General features: G+C 40.6%; 1 protein-coding gene across 2 annotated transcripts; it reads left to right on the top strand.

Annotated features, from left to right (window-relative positions):
• Window positions 1–3,580: 3,580 nt before the first annotated feature.
• On the top strand, window positions 3,581–14,687 carry alkbh8 (alkB homolog 8, tRNA methyltransferase). 2 transcript variants are annotated; one of them, XM_071496955.1, is made up of 13 exons: window positions 3,581–3,725; window positions 4,545–4,678; window positions 4,803–4,903; window positions 5,113–5,244; window positions 5,596–5,691; window positions 6,177–6,281; window positions 6,905–6,975; window positions 9,661–9,767; window positions 10,050–10,210; window positions 11,010–11,290; window positions 13,166–13,315; window positions 13,826–14,192; window positions 14,313–14,687. In XM_071496955.1, the coding sequence occupies exons 1-13, from the start codon at window positions 3,588–3,590 to the stop codon at window positions 14,564–14,566; spliced, it is 2,097 nt and encodes a 698-aa protein (XP_071353056.1). In that variant the 5' UTR covers window positions 3,581–3,587; the 3' UTR covers window positions 14,567–14,687. The 2 variants fall into 2 exon arrangements, with proteins under 2 accessions (XP_071353056.1, XP_071353055.1); XM_071496954.1 differs by having other exon boundaries at window positions 13,826–14,687.
• The last annotated feature ends 2,363 nt before the right edge of the window (window positions 14,688–17,050 follow it).

Below are 17,050 nucleotides of genomic sequence, written 5' to 3' on the forward strand. Positions count from 1 at the left end.
GAAATGCTGAAATTGTATTGTTTTATGGAAAATATATGCTCAATTTGAATTTGATGCAGGGGTTTTAAAAAATTATATTTACTGAAGAAAATGTCCTCCTCCTGCAATAAACAACAATTGCTTTAGCCTGCACATTAGTCTACAAATAGCTGGCACTGAAAATTTATTTAGCCCCCAGCTTTGCTCATTTAAAGTGACAAGATCCTTTCCACTAGCAGCAGTGATTGGATAAGAGGAATTCATCTCAGCTGACTGAGAGATGATACACACACCACCGAACACAATACGCAGCTCTGTTAATATTTAAAACCTCAGATGTGTTGCCAAAGACTTCTAATAGTTACTTCTATCTCTGTTTTAATAGCTGCCTATTAGTCAATGAATGAACTGATCTTTTATTTTCTTCAGTGCCGCAGTGTGATGCAGACTTCTCTTGTTGATAGCTGTGTAATGGTAGACAAAAAATTGGCAGTTTTTATTTTTCCACCACAAAAACATAAAAAATACCCTTGTTGCATATCAGTTATATTTCATTTTGAATGAAATTGGCCCTAGAAAAGATCACGTAGCAAAAATATTGAATACATTTCAGTCTCTGGAAAGAGGCCATGAAAGAACAGTAAACTGAGAATTGGTGCATACCTCTTTAGAACTGCAAGACGATTTCAGAAATACATTTGTGCCTATATTATTGATTTCACCATTTCATTCCACCTTTCTCTTGCTTCATCATCTCCATTGAAAAAAACACAGGCACACTGGCTGTGTCATCACCTCACCTTTTCATGACTCTCATCTTTCTCCAAGAACAGAGGGATATGTGTTTGCACAGATTCCCCAGAGAGCAGTACAGAGCCACTATTTAAAAAGAGCCACTATTTAAAAAGCAAGGCCTGGTTCTTTATTCGTCTATCTCTGTCCTGCAGTCTACAGCAATTACAATACAAAGATGCCAGCAACAGGAGTTTGGCCTCTGGCTACTGGCCCTGCATTTCAAAGGGTGATGGCATGCGTCAGGGTACACAAGTGGTTCACTTAAGTTCTCACCATTACACTGAGCTTGGCTGATGTGTGAGGTGAAGCTGTCCTTGGGCACTGGCAAGGGAAATATCTTCCTAATCTCCTCTTCATAGCCTTGAAGTGAGTTTTCCACTTGGTACAACATTGATTCAGTCATTTGCATTCATCCTTCATGGGTTCACGAATGGAAACTTTGAATTCCATCTATCCATCCATCCATCTATTATATATAATGCTTATCCATACAGGACCACAAAGGGGCTGGAGCAAATTCCAGCTGACATTGGGCGAGAGCGGGGCATACCCTGGACAGGACGCCAGTCTATCACAGGGATGACATATAGAGACAAACAACCATTCACACTCACATTCACACCTACGGGCAATTTAGAATCTCCAATTAACCTAATGTGCATGTCTTTGGACTGTGGGAGGAAGTCGGAATACCTGGAGGGAACCCACACAGACGTGGGGTGAACCCCACACAGAAAGGCCCCAGGCCCGGGGTTCCTTCTTGCTGTGAGGCGACAGCGCTTACCACTGCCCAACTTTGAATTAGATTGTTAAAATTATGCTTATAATATGAAGCTGAAAGTTTGTGTTTCACTCTAGAAACAGCGCTTGAGTAACAAATCTCACAACAAGGTCCAGCTGTTGATCACGTCACATGATCTCAATTAGCAGATGGATCACTCATCATCCACTAGATCGACTTTGTGATAGCATAGTTTGTTCATCTACTGTTTTCATGGTCAAAAATGAACTTTGAATCTGGTCTTTTCAGACAATGTGGATGTGGACATGTTTAGAGTGCACAGAAAAAAAAATGAAATAAACTGCTCCTTGTGCTGAGGAAAATTGTGGGATATCAGTCACTAGTTTACAATGATAGAAAATACAAGAATATATGAGTATTACTGATTGTTACCTATTGGATCGTCCCATTTTGGGCCTGAGTGGCATTTTGGTGTGTCATCCAAAGAGTGATGATTTAATTAGACTGTATTAAAAAACAAGATGGAGCAGAGTGTTGTTTTCATGTCGGAGAGGGCAGCCATGTGCTCTCCCGCCTGACCAGCTGTTGTTTTTAGACTAAACTGAGCGTGCTGTTAAGATGAGGAAGGGTTCCCACTGGCCAGCAGCTCAGCCTGGCGCTATGATTACTGAGATGGCTGAGGACAGGTGGGGGCTTCATTACACAACTCACACATGTATAAATGCACGCACACATAGGCACACACTGATCCACACGCACAAATGCTTCATTCTCACAAACATATACAAAGACGTGCACATGCATGCTGGAATAAACTTTCACACCCAGAGGGGCTGTAGTCTGGTTCTAGAGGAATTCATACACAAGATCTCCGCTAATTGGCTCCTTTGAGGGAGGGAGCAGACAGAGAGCAGCGACCGGGGCAGATACTGCACCAAGAACAACACAATACACAGAATTCATCATAGGGTGCTTTGTTTTGTGTTTTGTTGAGCAGGACATATAAGTAAGCCAATTGTGATAATACTTTTTCATGCTTAGGTAATACAAGATTATCCTCAGTTGCCAAGATTTTAGTTGAGTCTGATGAATGAAATGGATGAAAATGGAATGACGAATAGTTTCGACAATATAGACTTACATTTTATGCCTCAGCGTCAAGTTAGCGGGGCCTATAGAATAATCCATGGAGCATTTTTGTCTGTCTGTTGTTGGGAGATTAGGGAGGCATGCAGCATGGATCTGCCATCAGGGTTTAGGTCCTATATAATGGAGCCACAGGGCTAAACACCAGTCGTCAGTAAGGCTTGGATATGAGAACAGAAGAGGGAAGCACTTAGACAAAAAAAGCAAGAGGGATACTATGGATACACACCACAAAGGAACAATATGTCCCAGCTGGAATATTATACAGTAGGATATAACTAGCTGGATTACCCATGTCACCAGAGACACACTGCTGAGTGACAAAGATTTATTTCCCTGTATTAGTGGTCTGCAAACACATTATAGGGGAACCACTCGACCAGGTGGAAAAAGTGGAATGGAAGAAGAGTTGAACAGCCTTCTTCACACTGGATGTTTTACACTGCCAAACGCAATAACTGCTGCATTGCGCTGGACTAATTGTTGGAACACATCCATTGTTATTGTTATGAGTTCCACCTGTGCTTTTCCCTCTATGATCGGTCAAAATATCAACTCTGGGAAAGGTCAGTGAATCCTCTTTATTTGCGGATGATGAAGAAACATCAGCAAGACTATCTGTATTCACATTAGGATTTAGTCAGAAAAGCAAAAATGACTGGTAAAGTGCAAGATGGACAGATTGATAATCATCTCCCATGGATTCACTGACAAAGGACAATGAACTATTTTCAGAAAAAAACCAAAGTTATTAGAATTATTATATTAATAATATATATCATTATTATATCAAAGCATTCCTTAATCATACACATTTTATATAGTGAGTGAGTGTAATCAGAATGCTGTTAAACCTAAAGGAGGCACGGTGGGAACCTTCTGTCATTCAGGTTTGTTGCACCCGGACAAAATAAAAAGACGAACTATGGATCCTAGTGTGGAAAACAACGTGAAGGCCGTTAGAAGGAGTAAAGAGGAGAAGAAAGTTCTCCGAAAACAAATAAAAGCCAGTCACATTTTACTGAAACATGAAGGTATCAGCACGGCACCGGAGCCGACCAAGGTAAAAAAAAAAAGAAAACCAGACATGTTTGTAAACAGGAAGTTTATCAGCTGTCAGGCAGGGAAGAGAGGCTGCTACATGTACCCTCCTCTACTTCTGAAAACATGTACCGCTTTAGACGCAGTTAAATGATTCAAAGTTTTTTATCAGCGCATGTGAATTTAATGCGAGTTAAATACAACAGGCTTGATGCCGCACCTGCCTCATTTCCAGGCATTGTTTAGATATTAGCTTGTATCTGCGGTAAAAGAAAAACAATATCAGTTAAGGCTTTGCAGCCAACTTGAGGTTCTTTTTTCCAACCTGCAGTTTTGTAACAATGGTGTCGTCTAGAAAGAGTCTGTGTCAGGTTTAAGAGCACAAGGAATTAACTTTCGTGCGTTGTATTAATGGACAAATGGCATGTCTTGGACTGTATGGAGTCAGTATAATCAAGTAATTACGACCTAGTTGCAAGTTAATGTTAAGTCTCTTCATCTTTGAAAAATAAAGTTGAAAAATAATGAATATGCTAATAACTAACTAATAATGAAATGACAGTTCCTCCGGATCAGGGCATGACATCACAAGAAAAACATAAAACAGAGGCTAAAACTAATGATTACTGTCATTGTCGATCGGTTACTTTATTGATTAATCGATTAACCCTTCTGTCAAAAACATAATAAAAGACAGCAAAGATGCCTGTTAAGGTAACATTTTCGCACCTTGTTTTGTTTGACTGACAGTCCAGAACCCCAAACTATTCAGTTCACTGTTCTAACAAAGAAAAGCATAAAATCCTTACATCCAAAAGCAATACCTCTGTCTCTTCTGCAGTGTTTGGTGGTGGCTAACGGCGGCTTGGGAAACGGTGTTAGTCGGGAGGAGCTTTCCGCAGTGCTGAAAGACGCCGGGGAGCTGGAGACCGTGTTAATGCCCCCACACAAGCCTTATGCTTTCGTCACATACAGGTACGGTTGGTGATGGACAGCATTTAATCACACCAAGAACTTATTTTATACTTTAAGTACCTTTTTGTTCATTGTCTCTTGGAAAATAATAGTTGCATTGTTTTTATTGTCATTCTGTTTCCAGATCTGAGGAGAGTGCTCGGAGAGCCCTCGTCCACCTTAATGGACAAAAACTGCATTGTGGAGAGAACAATGTCACACTCTACCTCAGTTACGTTAACTCAGGTGCTTACCTTAGACACTGATCTGTGCACACATTACTATGATGCTTGTTTGAAACGCACATTAACGTTAAATTCTTATTTTAGCTGAAAGTTGCAAGATGATCACACACAACCATTACATTTGTATGTGTTCTTGTGTCCTATAAGAAGCATATTTTTGCAGCCAGTAGTCTGATCCTTGCTCTATGTATTGTGTATGTTTGTGTACAGTAACTTGTGAGGAGGAGAAGTCTGTTCCTTTGCCGGAGGGATTAGTCTTGGTGGAAGATTTTGTGTCTCCAGAGGAAGAGGCTCTGTTGCTCGCTGCGATAGACTGGTCGTCCCCCAATGACGATGTCACTGGTGAGGGCCTGTGTAATGTGTTGTAATGTTTTTTTTTTTTTTGCTTTGTGTTTGGTTCTTAGATTCTTGTTCTTAGTCTTAGTCTTTAACATTGAAACTAACATCTGCGTAAAGATCACACAGAATAGAGCAGCACTGATGGAAAAAACCTGAATAAAAAATAAAATGTTTTTCTGATGCATCTTTCAAATCAGGCGGGCGCAGTTATGTTGAAAAAGGATAGCAATTGTGAATGTGAAATTGTCCACGGTTAGTCTGAATGAATCGTGAATAATCATCTTTCAAGTTTGCATCATTTCAATGTACATAATTATTCTACTGCTTTGCTAACTTCATTCTAATGCCCTTTAGCTCAAAAAGCTCTGAAGCATAGAAGAGTCAAACATTATGGCTTTGAATTTCGCTACGACAACAACAATGTGGATAAGGACAAGCCATTACCTGCAGGTAATCATGCTCTTCTTCTAATCCAGGCATTTTTTTCCTACATTCTGAGTTTTATGGGTCATATTTACATATGTTTGGCCATTATTTCTGTCACCTATGATAACATTTTACTCACTGATTGCAATGCTGAGATTTTGGGACACTGCATGCTTAGCTTTGCTGTGCTGTCACCAACAGTGCTTTATGGTGCTATTGATAGCAGTAGTTAAAAATCATACATTTTCAAATCCCACACTGCTGCAACAATTTTTTGTTCTCCACTGGGAAATTTGTTTAGTTTTCTTTTTTACATAGAAAATGTGGATTGCATGCCTGTTTTAACCGATAACTCTTTTACTGGACAGTGTGTCATTAGATAACACATTATGACAGCTTCTCATTGTAACGACAGAGAAAATGTTACAGAAGGAAATTAGGCAGAAGAAACAGAGGACCCAATGTGTGAGTTTGTGTGTTTGCATTTGTGTGTGTGTGTGTGTATCCAGGTCTTCCTGAGGTGTGTCTGCCTGTTCTGGAGCGCTGTGTTAGGAGCGGACACATCAACATCATGCCCGACCAACTCACTGTAAACCAGTATGAGTCTGGACAGGGTGAGTCATTTCTCAGGTTGTCATTAAGTTATCAGTGTGAAAATGACTGATCACATTCAGAGACAATGCCAACTAGTCAAAACGCAAAAATATTGAATTAAAAATCGAATTACTTATACCCTTGAGTATTTCAAACTGAGCCAATTACATATTGATAGTATAATAGTTTAATTCAAATGCTAGTGAAACTAAAAGTAAGGTGATTAATCTTTCAGACCTAATAACTAAGCTGTTGTTACTAAAACCATTCTGTTTGATTTTTCTAACATAATTAAAAGGATCACACGAGTAGAGTTTTCTGATTTCTACCACAAGGTGGCAGCAGGAACCTTTGCCACGTGCATTCATGACGACTAAATGCCTTGCTCTTGTTTGTTACGGCTGGAATAAGGAAGGAAGGAATTATTATTAATTATGCCCGTTCTTTAAAGCTCAAGCACATTGACTTAAATTTATTATTACATTTCGGAATGAGTTGAGTTTCATACGTCACAAAAGGGTCAATGACGCCCAGAAGCATCCTTCAAAAACACTGAACCCTAAACAGTTTTACATGTCAAAGAAACCTGATGAGCTTTTGTCGAGTGATTTTCATTGTGCATTTGCGTTAATGATGTTTTCAGGTATTCCTCCTCATGTGGACACCCACTCTGCCTTTGAGGACACGATCCTATCACTGAGCCTGGGGGCAAAGGTAAGAGCTCAGTTCATCATTGAATTATTTAAGCAGCACGAGCTGCTCCACAGACCAGTGAATTGGTAGTTTACCCAACCTTGGGGCTCATCAATCAGCTTGTGTAGCCAATATCGATGGGTGGTATTCAAGGTGCATTTATCAATAATTATAATGAAATTTAAAGATAGAAGGTGTTGTTCTAAAGAAAACTGTTTTCACATTTTAGCATAAAAGAACAATATAGCAGCTAAAAGGCAGATGTTTTCAGATGCTCTTCTCTGTTCGTATACCTTTGTATTTCCTGCTTTTGGTCAATCAGATTAACTGTCACTTCACTGACCAGTGTGATTCATCTGTCTCAGGGGGGTACAGCTATCACGTGTGTGTGTGTGTGTGTGTGTGTGTGTGTGTGTGTGTGTGTGTGTGTGTGTGTGTGTGTGTGTGTGTGTCCTTGAGATTTACTGAGAACATTTTCTCACCTTGCTTGCTACATTATTTCTCTCTAACACACGTACATCCTCTCACTTTCTCTTGCTCACTGTGGCCTTCTCTTTTTTTTAGCGGTGTCCCAGTCTCCCTGCTTGTAATACATTTTACAAACAATGAAAGAGCGATAGATTACAGATTTCCCTTTTAAACAGTAGGTGTTGTTAAGTCCTTGACTGTTCCAGGTGTGGCTAGTGACTATGATGTGACCCAGTTCTGGGATGTCGGTTCAGTCTCTGCTGGGTGACTGCTGGAGATGAACACCCATCTGTCTCTGCTTGTCGGAAAAGGCAGCGGCTCTATTAGAAGTCATCTATCATCTGTCACAGCATCTGTCACACACCCAGGTTGACAGACAGAGAGAGTGTGAGTGAGTGCAGTGTATCCTTTGTCCTAGGACTTTAGTGCAGTTTTTGTGCTACAAGAAGTGTGCAGTAGCCATGTTGTATCAGGTGCTGAGGGAAAAAGGTGAAACAGATATTGTGAAGACAGGTGTTCATTACCCAAAACCCAGAGAGATCAAGTACACATCTATCAGTAGGATGAAATGAAATATCTTTCATTAATCTGTATGTGTAGCAAGTCAATCCAACTGTGATTCGATTCAGTTTTGATTCTTGCAGACAAGACGTAGAGCATCATGAAATCTCCCTTTCAGCCTAACACGTGATTTGATTTCACTTGATTTGATGTAATTTCATTGCTTTCTAATATTAAAAAGAAAAGAAACCGATTCAGTCATTATTGATTTAACACATGTAAAGTTTATGCAAACAGGTTTCCTTCTGTTATGTGAAGCATATATCTGCACTTACCAGGTTTATTGAGCCTGTTCCTGTTTGCATTTCAAAGATGGAGAGAGAACAGAAGTAATTGGCTGTCTATACTGTAGGTGTGTGTGTGTGTCTGTGTGTGTATGTGTGTGCGCACATGGATAGTTTTGTAGTAAAGTGCAGCCACCAGCATCACCATCGATTTAGACACTCTCCACTTGTTTCATTCATGGCTAATACTCCTCAGAACAGCACAGTCCTCTGTATGTGTGTGTGTGTGTGTGTGAGAGAGAGATTTCAGTTGTGGTTTGAGGGGAAAATGTGATCATTTGCTGGTGTTGCATGTACATTGCTCTGTCACAATAATACACAAACACATATGTGTCTCTCCTCTCCACCTCATACACACACACACACGCACGCACACGCCTCTACTTCACAAAATCCAATTTTCCTGCTGTCAGAAGTTGGAGAGATGCAATTTGAATTTGTGTAGATGTAATTTCCCAGCAGAGCTCATGCTGTTATGCATTGTAAGGAAACATTAGGATCAAACACTGAGATGCCTCCGCTGGTTGTTAGTTAGAGAGCAAGTAGAGAGTCTTATCTGGGTGACATCACTCAACTCAACTGTTGAGTAAAAGGAAAGAAGGTTTTAGGTTTGGAAAATGTTTTTTTTTGTATTTCTTTTCTTTGCGGTGTTAGCAGTCTGTAGTCATTGGTTTTCATAAAAAACATTTGCTCCTGTCGAACCAGTATTTGTCCAATAACTAATTTAGCACAAACACACAGGAATTCTGCCTGACCAATATCTAAGGATGTTGTCATGAGTCAAACAGCTGCACAACAATATGGTTCAAATAAAATACAGAAGAAATTGAACAAAACTGAATTGAATCAGGGAACGTCCTGTTGGAAAATTTAAGTAAACAAGACTGAAAATTTGATGAAGCATTCAATGCTTAACAGTTTTTCAATACTTGAAATATGCACACAATTTGATTGGTGCTGAAGAATCAAAGGGTTGACGCTCATTAGCAGCAGTTACATGGCTGGAGCAGCTACAGAATTATGAAGTATGGATGCAACGATCCAAAATATCAGTGCTGATATTGGAATTGGACATTGGCCGAGATATGACCAATCCATTGTTTTTTGTCAACCTCATTATAAGACTCTGTGTTTGCTGTATCAGTCATTTCATCTGCACAGTCCCACTGCTTCGTGGGACAAATGACTGACAGTTCTTTGCCTCTCCATGATTTTCCAGTTTCTTTCTGCTAGAAACACACATGAGTAATTGTATCATGTTGATGTGTGTGTGTGTGTGTGTGTGTGTGTGTTTGTGTGTGTGTGTGTGTGTGTGTGAGAACCTCCCTCAGTGTTCCTATGAATGGTCTGAGAATCTTAAATGCTTGTATATGCCTTTTGTGTCTCATTACAGACAGTGATGGAATTCCGTCATCCTGATGGTCGTCTTGTTCCTGTGGTGTTGCCAGGACGCAGCCTCCTAGTGATGAAGGGAGAGAGCAGATACCTCTGGACCCATGGGTGAGCTGGACTGTGTTAGATGGGTCAGATTATCTTGACGTGAACTTTTGGTCGATTCACAGAGTTCCACTGTAGTCGATGGCTTCATACTATATTTTGTACAATACAATCCATGAGTGAACTTTTGTCCTGATTTTCATCCCTTCACATGAAGATGAAACCAATGACAGGTTCACGGTTTGGTCTTATTCACACTACACACAACAACAGTTCAGATTAGTTGTTAGTCAGTTTGTGTCTGATAGTCAGCTACTACTACAACCGTCTCTCATCTTCTCTCAGGATTACACCTCGGAAATTTGACATGGTGCCAGCCTGCAGCCAACAATCCCCTGCTCATACAACTTCTGACCTTGGGACCAACAGAAATCTCACCTTGAGCAAGAGAGGCACCCGCACCTCTTTCACTTTCCGCAAGATCAGACATGAACCCTGCCGCTGTGGTGAGAATCAATAAAACACACTGTGTGTTTGGTAACAGAAAACTGCATTACCACCATTATATGAATGATGCTAGACAGCCTCCTCCTCAGTCCCAGTCTGCCCAGCAGATCATAGCAACTTGAGTATTTTGAGTATTTGTAGAAGCGACGGCCCCACTCGGGATCAAACCTGTGACATGTTGAATTGTTTCTGAGCTACCCAGGAGCACACGCTGACATTGTAAGTTCTTAAATCTGTGAGTTTGCGTCCTACAAATTGCATGATAGGGAGCTTAACCCCACTCATTGCCTGTCACACACACTCACATAGAGTGATGGAATGTGTAGTGACACAATCTGCAACACAAAAAAAAATTACTTTAACATTTTGACACATTAAACATTTAATATCAAAACTGATGTGATACTTGCAACAGATGCACGAGCATGCAAGGACTAAATGTATCAATTTTCAAACGTGTCTCTTCACAATTTCTCAGAAGCTACTGTATTGTCTTCAATTTGCTTCATTTGTCATTATAAAAGATAAACAGGAAAATAGAAACAGCACAAATTGTCACATTTGAAAATCTGAAACCTGAAATTGTTTGGAATCGCTGCTTGAAAAAAATACTGAAATGATTGATCGATATAGTTAAGTGAAAAAAAAGTGATGAGATTGTTAAGAAATTTACTGCTGGTCAAAGTGAAGTAGCCATGCTTCAGCTGAACGTAATGGGCATTTGGATGTGTATGCGCTACCCTTTGTCTCACCCTCTTCCTTCTCTATCTCTCTCTCTCCCTCTCTCTCTCTCTCTAGCCTTTCCCTCTACCTGTGACAGTCAGGGAGCTGCCTCAGCACCCTCGCCCTCTCCGCCATCTGCCCCCTCGATTCCCTGCTGCCATGCCGACGCAACCCGTCTGGAGGAGGAGTATGTGCACCGGGTGTACGACGCCATCGCCTCCCACTTCAGCAGCACTCGCCACTCGCCCTGGCCTCGTGTTTGCCACTTCCTGTCCTTGCTCCCTCCTGGCAGCGTGCTGGCTGATGTGGGCTGTGGAAATGGGAAATACCTGGGTGTCAACCCAGAGGTGATTGCAGTGAGTGTCCTCATATATTATAGTAATGTCTGTAATTGTGCGATACTTCAGTGATCCCTGTAGGGAAATTTACTTTTTTTCTCCCTTTTTTTATTGCCACTGTGTCTCAGATTATCATCACTGTGAAATACCACACATTTTCATAACGGTCATTTTTGTGTGAAAGTGTCACAGCACTTGTCACATACACAGTCAGCAAGTCAGTTGCAGCAGAGACGACAAACAATGAATCATTTGAGGTCGAACAACTAGGGCCTCCAATAGACTCAGAAGCACAAGCTGACCAAGGCCTTTTTGAGGCTCATAATGGTACTTGCACAAGGCTGTCTGTGCATTAAGTACAGAGATGGAGCCAGGACTTGTTTAGCCTAGCTTAGCATAAAGATTGGATTCACCTGTCAACGCATATAAATCTCACCAATGAACTCTGTGTATCTTCTTTGTTTAATCTATACACAATTGGAAATGTAAAAATGACATGTTATGGATTTAGGGGGTGGATACCTGCTGGAACAATTTCCCAGCAAACAACAGTGTAAAAGCCACCGCAAAGGTCACAGCCTTCGGTGCGCAGCACTCTCTTAAATGTTAAATGAAAAGGAGTAGCTGTGTCAAGTGCTCAGCACCCTGTTACTGGTGTTGCATAACCTCTGTTTGCCCTAGAGTGAAGTGTGGGAGAAGACAAAGGTTTGCATCCTTTGCTGCTGTTTACTTATTTACCTCAAAGTGTGAGTCGGGGTGGTAACGTGGATAATGCTTTAGTGCTACTGCAAGTCATATTGTTCACATGAAGGGAAATATCTATAATCAGTTAGTAGGTAGTTAGCAGTGAAAAAGTTCAACATTACAATGAGCTGCATAATAAACCCAGGAATGATAATCCTTGTCGATGAGGCCTGTACTCCTCTCACTCTGATTTCTGCTGGTTCTCATTGTTTGCATTAGCTCAGTTTCCATGGTAATATCCTAAATTTTCTGTTTACGTATGCACCCTGGGATATTCATGTTTGGGATTTGGAGGTGCGTGTAAGCAGCTTATCCTGACTCAGACCGTAACCGTGATAAATCATTACTAAGAACACTGTGATCAGGTCGCACATAAACTTTCAGAGCTGAGTCCTCCGCGTTTTCTCTTTCTCTCTCTCATGAATTTATTTTATTCCCTCTGCACTTTGTTTTTGTCTTCTCTGTATTCCCCCTCTCCATCTTCCCCTCTCATTCTCTCTCTCGTTGCAGATTAAGACTGTTAACCTTCCCTGTGTTAACTGAAGTGGAAAAGGCTTGACCTTTTTTTGCGTTTGCCTGTCAGTAACAGATTTAGCCTGTGTGTCACTATCTCTTCTCACCTGTGTCTCTTTTGGGAAGAGACCATATGACTTGTGGAGCCTGATTGAATTGCTCCTGTAGACCATATGTGTTGAAAATTAATATAACCTCCATCCAATCCCCTCTGCCCTTTCTTCTCTTGCTTTTACATTTCCTTCCACTTTCACTGTTCTATACATTTCTCCACTTGCTGCATTTGTCCATGTTTTTCTGTCACTCAATCCGTCCACCTACCACAATTCTTCACATATTTTGCTCATATTTCATTCTTTGTTTATTCATTTCCCATTCTGTCTCTGTATTGTCTGTCTTTTCTCTTGTCTTGGCTAAAGAAACAGGTTGTCTCTGCTGCTCTGTGTGATTTTGTAGCACATTGTTAATTGGGTGAGACAGGAAATGAGGAGTGCATCTGTAAATCCAGCTGAGAACAAGATGTTCATCAGTGGTTTTGTTTGGAGCATGTACATGTTTACACTCGGTACCTGTGTTCTTGTTTGTGAATTATTTTTTTTATATATGTGTGTGTGTGTGTGTTTTGTGTCTCTTCAGATTGGCTGTGACCGTAGTGGTGCTCTCGTCCAAATCTGTGCAGAGAGAGGTTTCCAGGCGTTCGTATCGGATGCTCTCAGTGTCCCTCTGCGAACAGCATCCTGTGACGCCTGTATCTCCATAGCAGTCATACACCACTTTTCCACACAGGTATGTGCAGTACATGCACACACGAAAAAATATCAGGTGACATATCCATCTTTATAGAAAGCATTGTATCACTTTTTCAGAGATGGAGCCACACAGAAACACCCAACACAAACTGTAATGCATCACTGGAATCATTTTACTTACTACTCGGGAATTCAAGCTCCATTTCAACTTTTGGTTTCTGTTAACTAACAAATGTTTGGTTTCAAGGATCTCTTTGCCACTTAGCCAGAGACTAAACATTACTAATTGGATGATGATAATGGGATAGAGCTTATGGACTATTTACTTATTCTTTTCAGGGTATTAGGTATTAGGATTTAGGTGTCTTGTGGCTGAAATTGTATTATATGTACATATATATATATGTACATGCGGTGCTTGGGCCCCTACTCAGACGCTTCTGACGCTTACTGGGATGTCCCATTTTCACCAAAACTTCACGTCTTGAAATACAGTACAAATGAAAACACATTTGAAGAAGTTTTGCGGTGTGTTTGTGTGTTGTAGGAACGTCGGCTGGCAGCAGTGAGGGAGCTGGTGAGACTTTTGAGGCCTGGAGGTCGAGCGCTCATCTACGTTTGGGCTTTTGAACAAGAGTACAACAAGCAGAGGTCCAAATACCTCAAAGAGCAGAACAAAGAGCATCCTGAGAACCTCAGCCCCATCAACCACACATCAGAAGATATACAAGAGCCTCAATCCAAAATCCATCCCGGCAGACAGGCTGTTGACAGCATGCAAGATGTTAGCAAAGTGACTGATGGCAAACTTAGTGTGCACACCAACCGTACAGCCTTCAACACACAAGACCTTTTGGTTCCCTGGCATCTGAAAGAGGGAAAAAGACGAGGGGAGGAAGAATCAGGAGAGAGTGGTAAGAAGGACAAAAGGAAAGAGAAGTCCAAAAAGACTTCAGGTGTGAGTTCCAAAACCAGATTAGACTGTAACCATGAACCCAGCTCAGGTTTTGACTCCAGCATGTCCTCTGAATCAGGTCTTGACACCAGCGATGCCACTCACGGCCCAGATTTTCAACCTAAGCCAAATGGTGACACCACAAAGACATCCAGCTCTACCCCGAAGTCTGAGTCTGAGGGCGGCCCAGCGCCTGTCTTCCACCGTTATTACCATGTATTCCAGCAGGGGGAGCTGGAGCAGCTGTGTGGTCAGGTGGCCGATGTCAAAGTGCAGAGCAGCTACCACGACCAGGGAAACTGGTGTGTTATATTAGAGAAGGACAAATATTGATAGGGATGTTTGGAGGCGATGAAAATTCTGCAATGACAATTGATGTAATTATTTTTTAAATGCTGAAGAGAAGAATGACCAGGAAAGTGCTGCAAAATAAATGTGATGAGTTTATAAAATATCTACCATCTTTGTGTACTTCTTGCATCATTTTTGACAATAGGTCAAGTTGGCACTTTATAAGGTCACCAATAACTTTACTACGTTTAAAATCAAGCAAATATGAGATGATTGGGAAATTGCAGCATTTCTTTGACCTATTACTGTTTATTAGTTTGGAAAATGGACTGAGCCTCGAACTTCTGCATTGCTCCATCACATCAGTATGCTGTTTCTGAAGAGAGGCATCTGACATGCCTGTAAGGATTGTGCCTCAGCCCTAAAGCAGAAAATCCAATTCACATGGCTAAAGCAAACTAAGAGGGAGTGTTTGAGGTGAAGAAGCAGACTGAATAGGTATCTTCTGACCACTCCTGTGTAATGCAATAGTACAGAAAAAGGCTCCTCAACATTCTCCACTGTCTGTGTACTGTACAGTTGACCACCAGCACTAATCTTTATTTCCCTGCTTTGCTTCTTCCACTTTTGACCTCAGTGTCTGCTCTGGATTCACTGAGATGTAATTAAGCTGGTAACAGTGTGTGCTCGACCTTTTCAAGTTAAAGCGCCATTGTGTAACATGGCGTTTCAGGCTTTGGGGGATTTGCTCATATTTTTAGGAAGCAGAGCATATATTTCTTTTTCTTTTAAAAAATGTGCCCGACACCTCATGGCCATGGGTTATCGTCTAAAGCATGTATTTGTACATTGATTTATAAAATCAATCTACTGCATCATAGACAGTGTCAGTGTTTGCATACAGATAGATGAAGAATGAATGTGCAATGTCCAACATTTGGATATAACAGCTGAAAAGCAGATAACTTTACCTTTAGCCAGACATGTAGTGAGTACTGTTGCTGAACAAAGAGTTCAGATTCATGATGTTGGACAAAACACGTCCTCTTTTGGAGCACCTGAAGTGTCCCCTCAAGTACTAGCAATGGGCCAATTTGGCAGCACATTTAAAACATTTTTTTTCACTCTGTCCTGGTCACTAAAGTGATAAAGGTCATTTGTTTGGACTGTTTAGTTGAAAGAGTTGAACATACAGTACAGCTTAGAGGAGATTCTTTAAACATTATCTAACTTCAAATGACCGAATTCAATTAAAAGCTGAGCTGCAATCTCAATCCTTAAATTGTCAGTTTTTTTAATCAGTGTCGCAACTGACATCATTTTTAGCCAACCATACAGTCGCTAATGTAAATACAATTTCATTGAAAATGTAGTGCACAACTTGAAATGTGGATGTATAATTGAATCATTGATATTGAATTAGGATCAAATTTAACAGAAAAAAAAATCCTTATTGGATCAACTGATGAGTAATCAATACTGCATTTCACCCAGAATCAGTGTTAATTTGTATAATGTAGTAATACTAAAGTATGACTTCATCACCCTCTCTTTCTTGCACTCACACATGTCTACACTAATCCTGTTTACAAGTTTCACTCGACGGCTGTAGAGACAGAATGAAATGTGGAATAATGGAGTATTGATGATGGCGGAGCGGGGCACAGTAATTTGTTGTGGTCCCTCTGTGGCAGGTTGGTAATGGGTCAGTGGCTCCTGGTAAATTACCCTTGTGGCTCCTCAATCCTCTGTGACCCACACACACAAACAACCACATTGTGGTGCGAGGTGAGGTGGGAGACGGTTTGGTGGCTTTTATTGACAGTGGTTTATTGATTAAGGCGAAGCAGACTTTGTGTATGTGCGAGAGAGAAAGTGAGAGATTTCTTCCGTCGTGTCATGCACATTAATGTGTGTCCTGAGAGTAGTGTTATTGTGCATGTGTTGTTGTTGTTGAGTCTGTCAGCTGATTTGTGCGTGACATTTGGAGAGATAATTAAAATTTAAAGGTGTGCCTCCCCCTGGTATAGCCCATTGATTTGACAGGCTACACAACATTTAAAATCTTCAGCTCACAGGAGTCAAGAGACATTTACATTGAAATAATTTGTAACAATTATTTCCCAGGTGGTTTAGTGAAAGGTGTGTTGTGTTGAAAAGGGAATTATTTCAGTGTGAGATGTAAGAGTGTAGCATAAAGTAAGTGTGGTTCTATATATCACCAAAAGTATGTGAATAGCCCTGTCCTCGTGCCTTTATTAATTTTAGTGTGGGGCTGTTTTTCAAGAAATAGCCTGGGTACAACCAAGGAAAATCTTAATGGTACAGCATACAGTTAGATTTTTAGGTGGGATTGCTGAAAAAGCAATCTGACCTGAATTTCATTTATTTTATTTTATTGTATTAATTTAACTTAATTTAATAAATATTAGCAAATTACATTTTTTTTCTCAACTTAATTTATTTAAGTAAATTTGATTTAATTAATTTCACTCAATTCAACTGAGTTTAAGACACTTGATTTAT

Source organism: Trachinotus anak, unplaced genomic scaffold (assembly GCF_046630095.1).
Source record: "Trachinotus anak isolate AG129_WGS33_773 ecotype Australia unplaced genomic scaffold, CSIRO_AGI_Tana_v1 ptg000014l, whole genome shotgun sequence".
Taxonomy (NCBI): Eukaryota; Metazoa; Chordata; class Actinopteri; order Carangiformes; family Carangidae; genus Trachinotus; species Trachinotus anak.

Bases quoted from the DNA above. Each gene is read 5' to 3' on its own strand.
- alkbh8 (XM_071496954.1), top strand. From the start codon at position 3,588: ATGGATCCTAGTGTGGAAAACAACGTGAAGGCCGTTAGAAGGAGTAAA. The intron at 4,679-4,802 runs GTACGGTTGGTG...TTCTGTTTCCAG, and splicing joins TATGCTTTCGTCACATACAG to ATCTGAGGAGAGTGCTCGGA. The intron at 13,316-13,825 runs GTATGTGCAGTA...TGTGTGTTGTAG, and splicing joins TACACCACTTTTCCACACAG to GAACGTCGGCTGGCAGCAGT.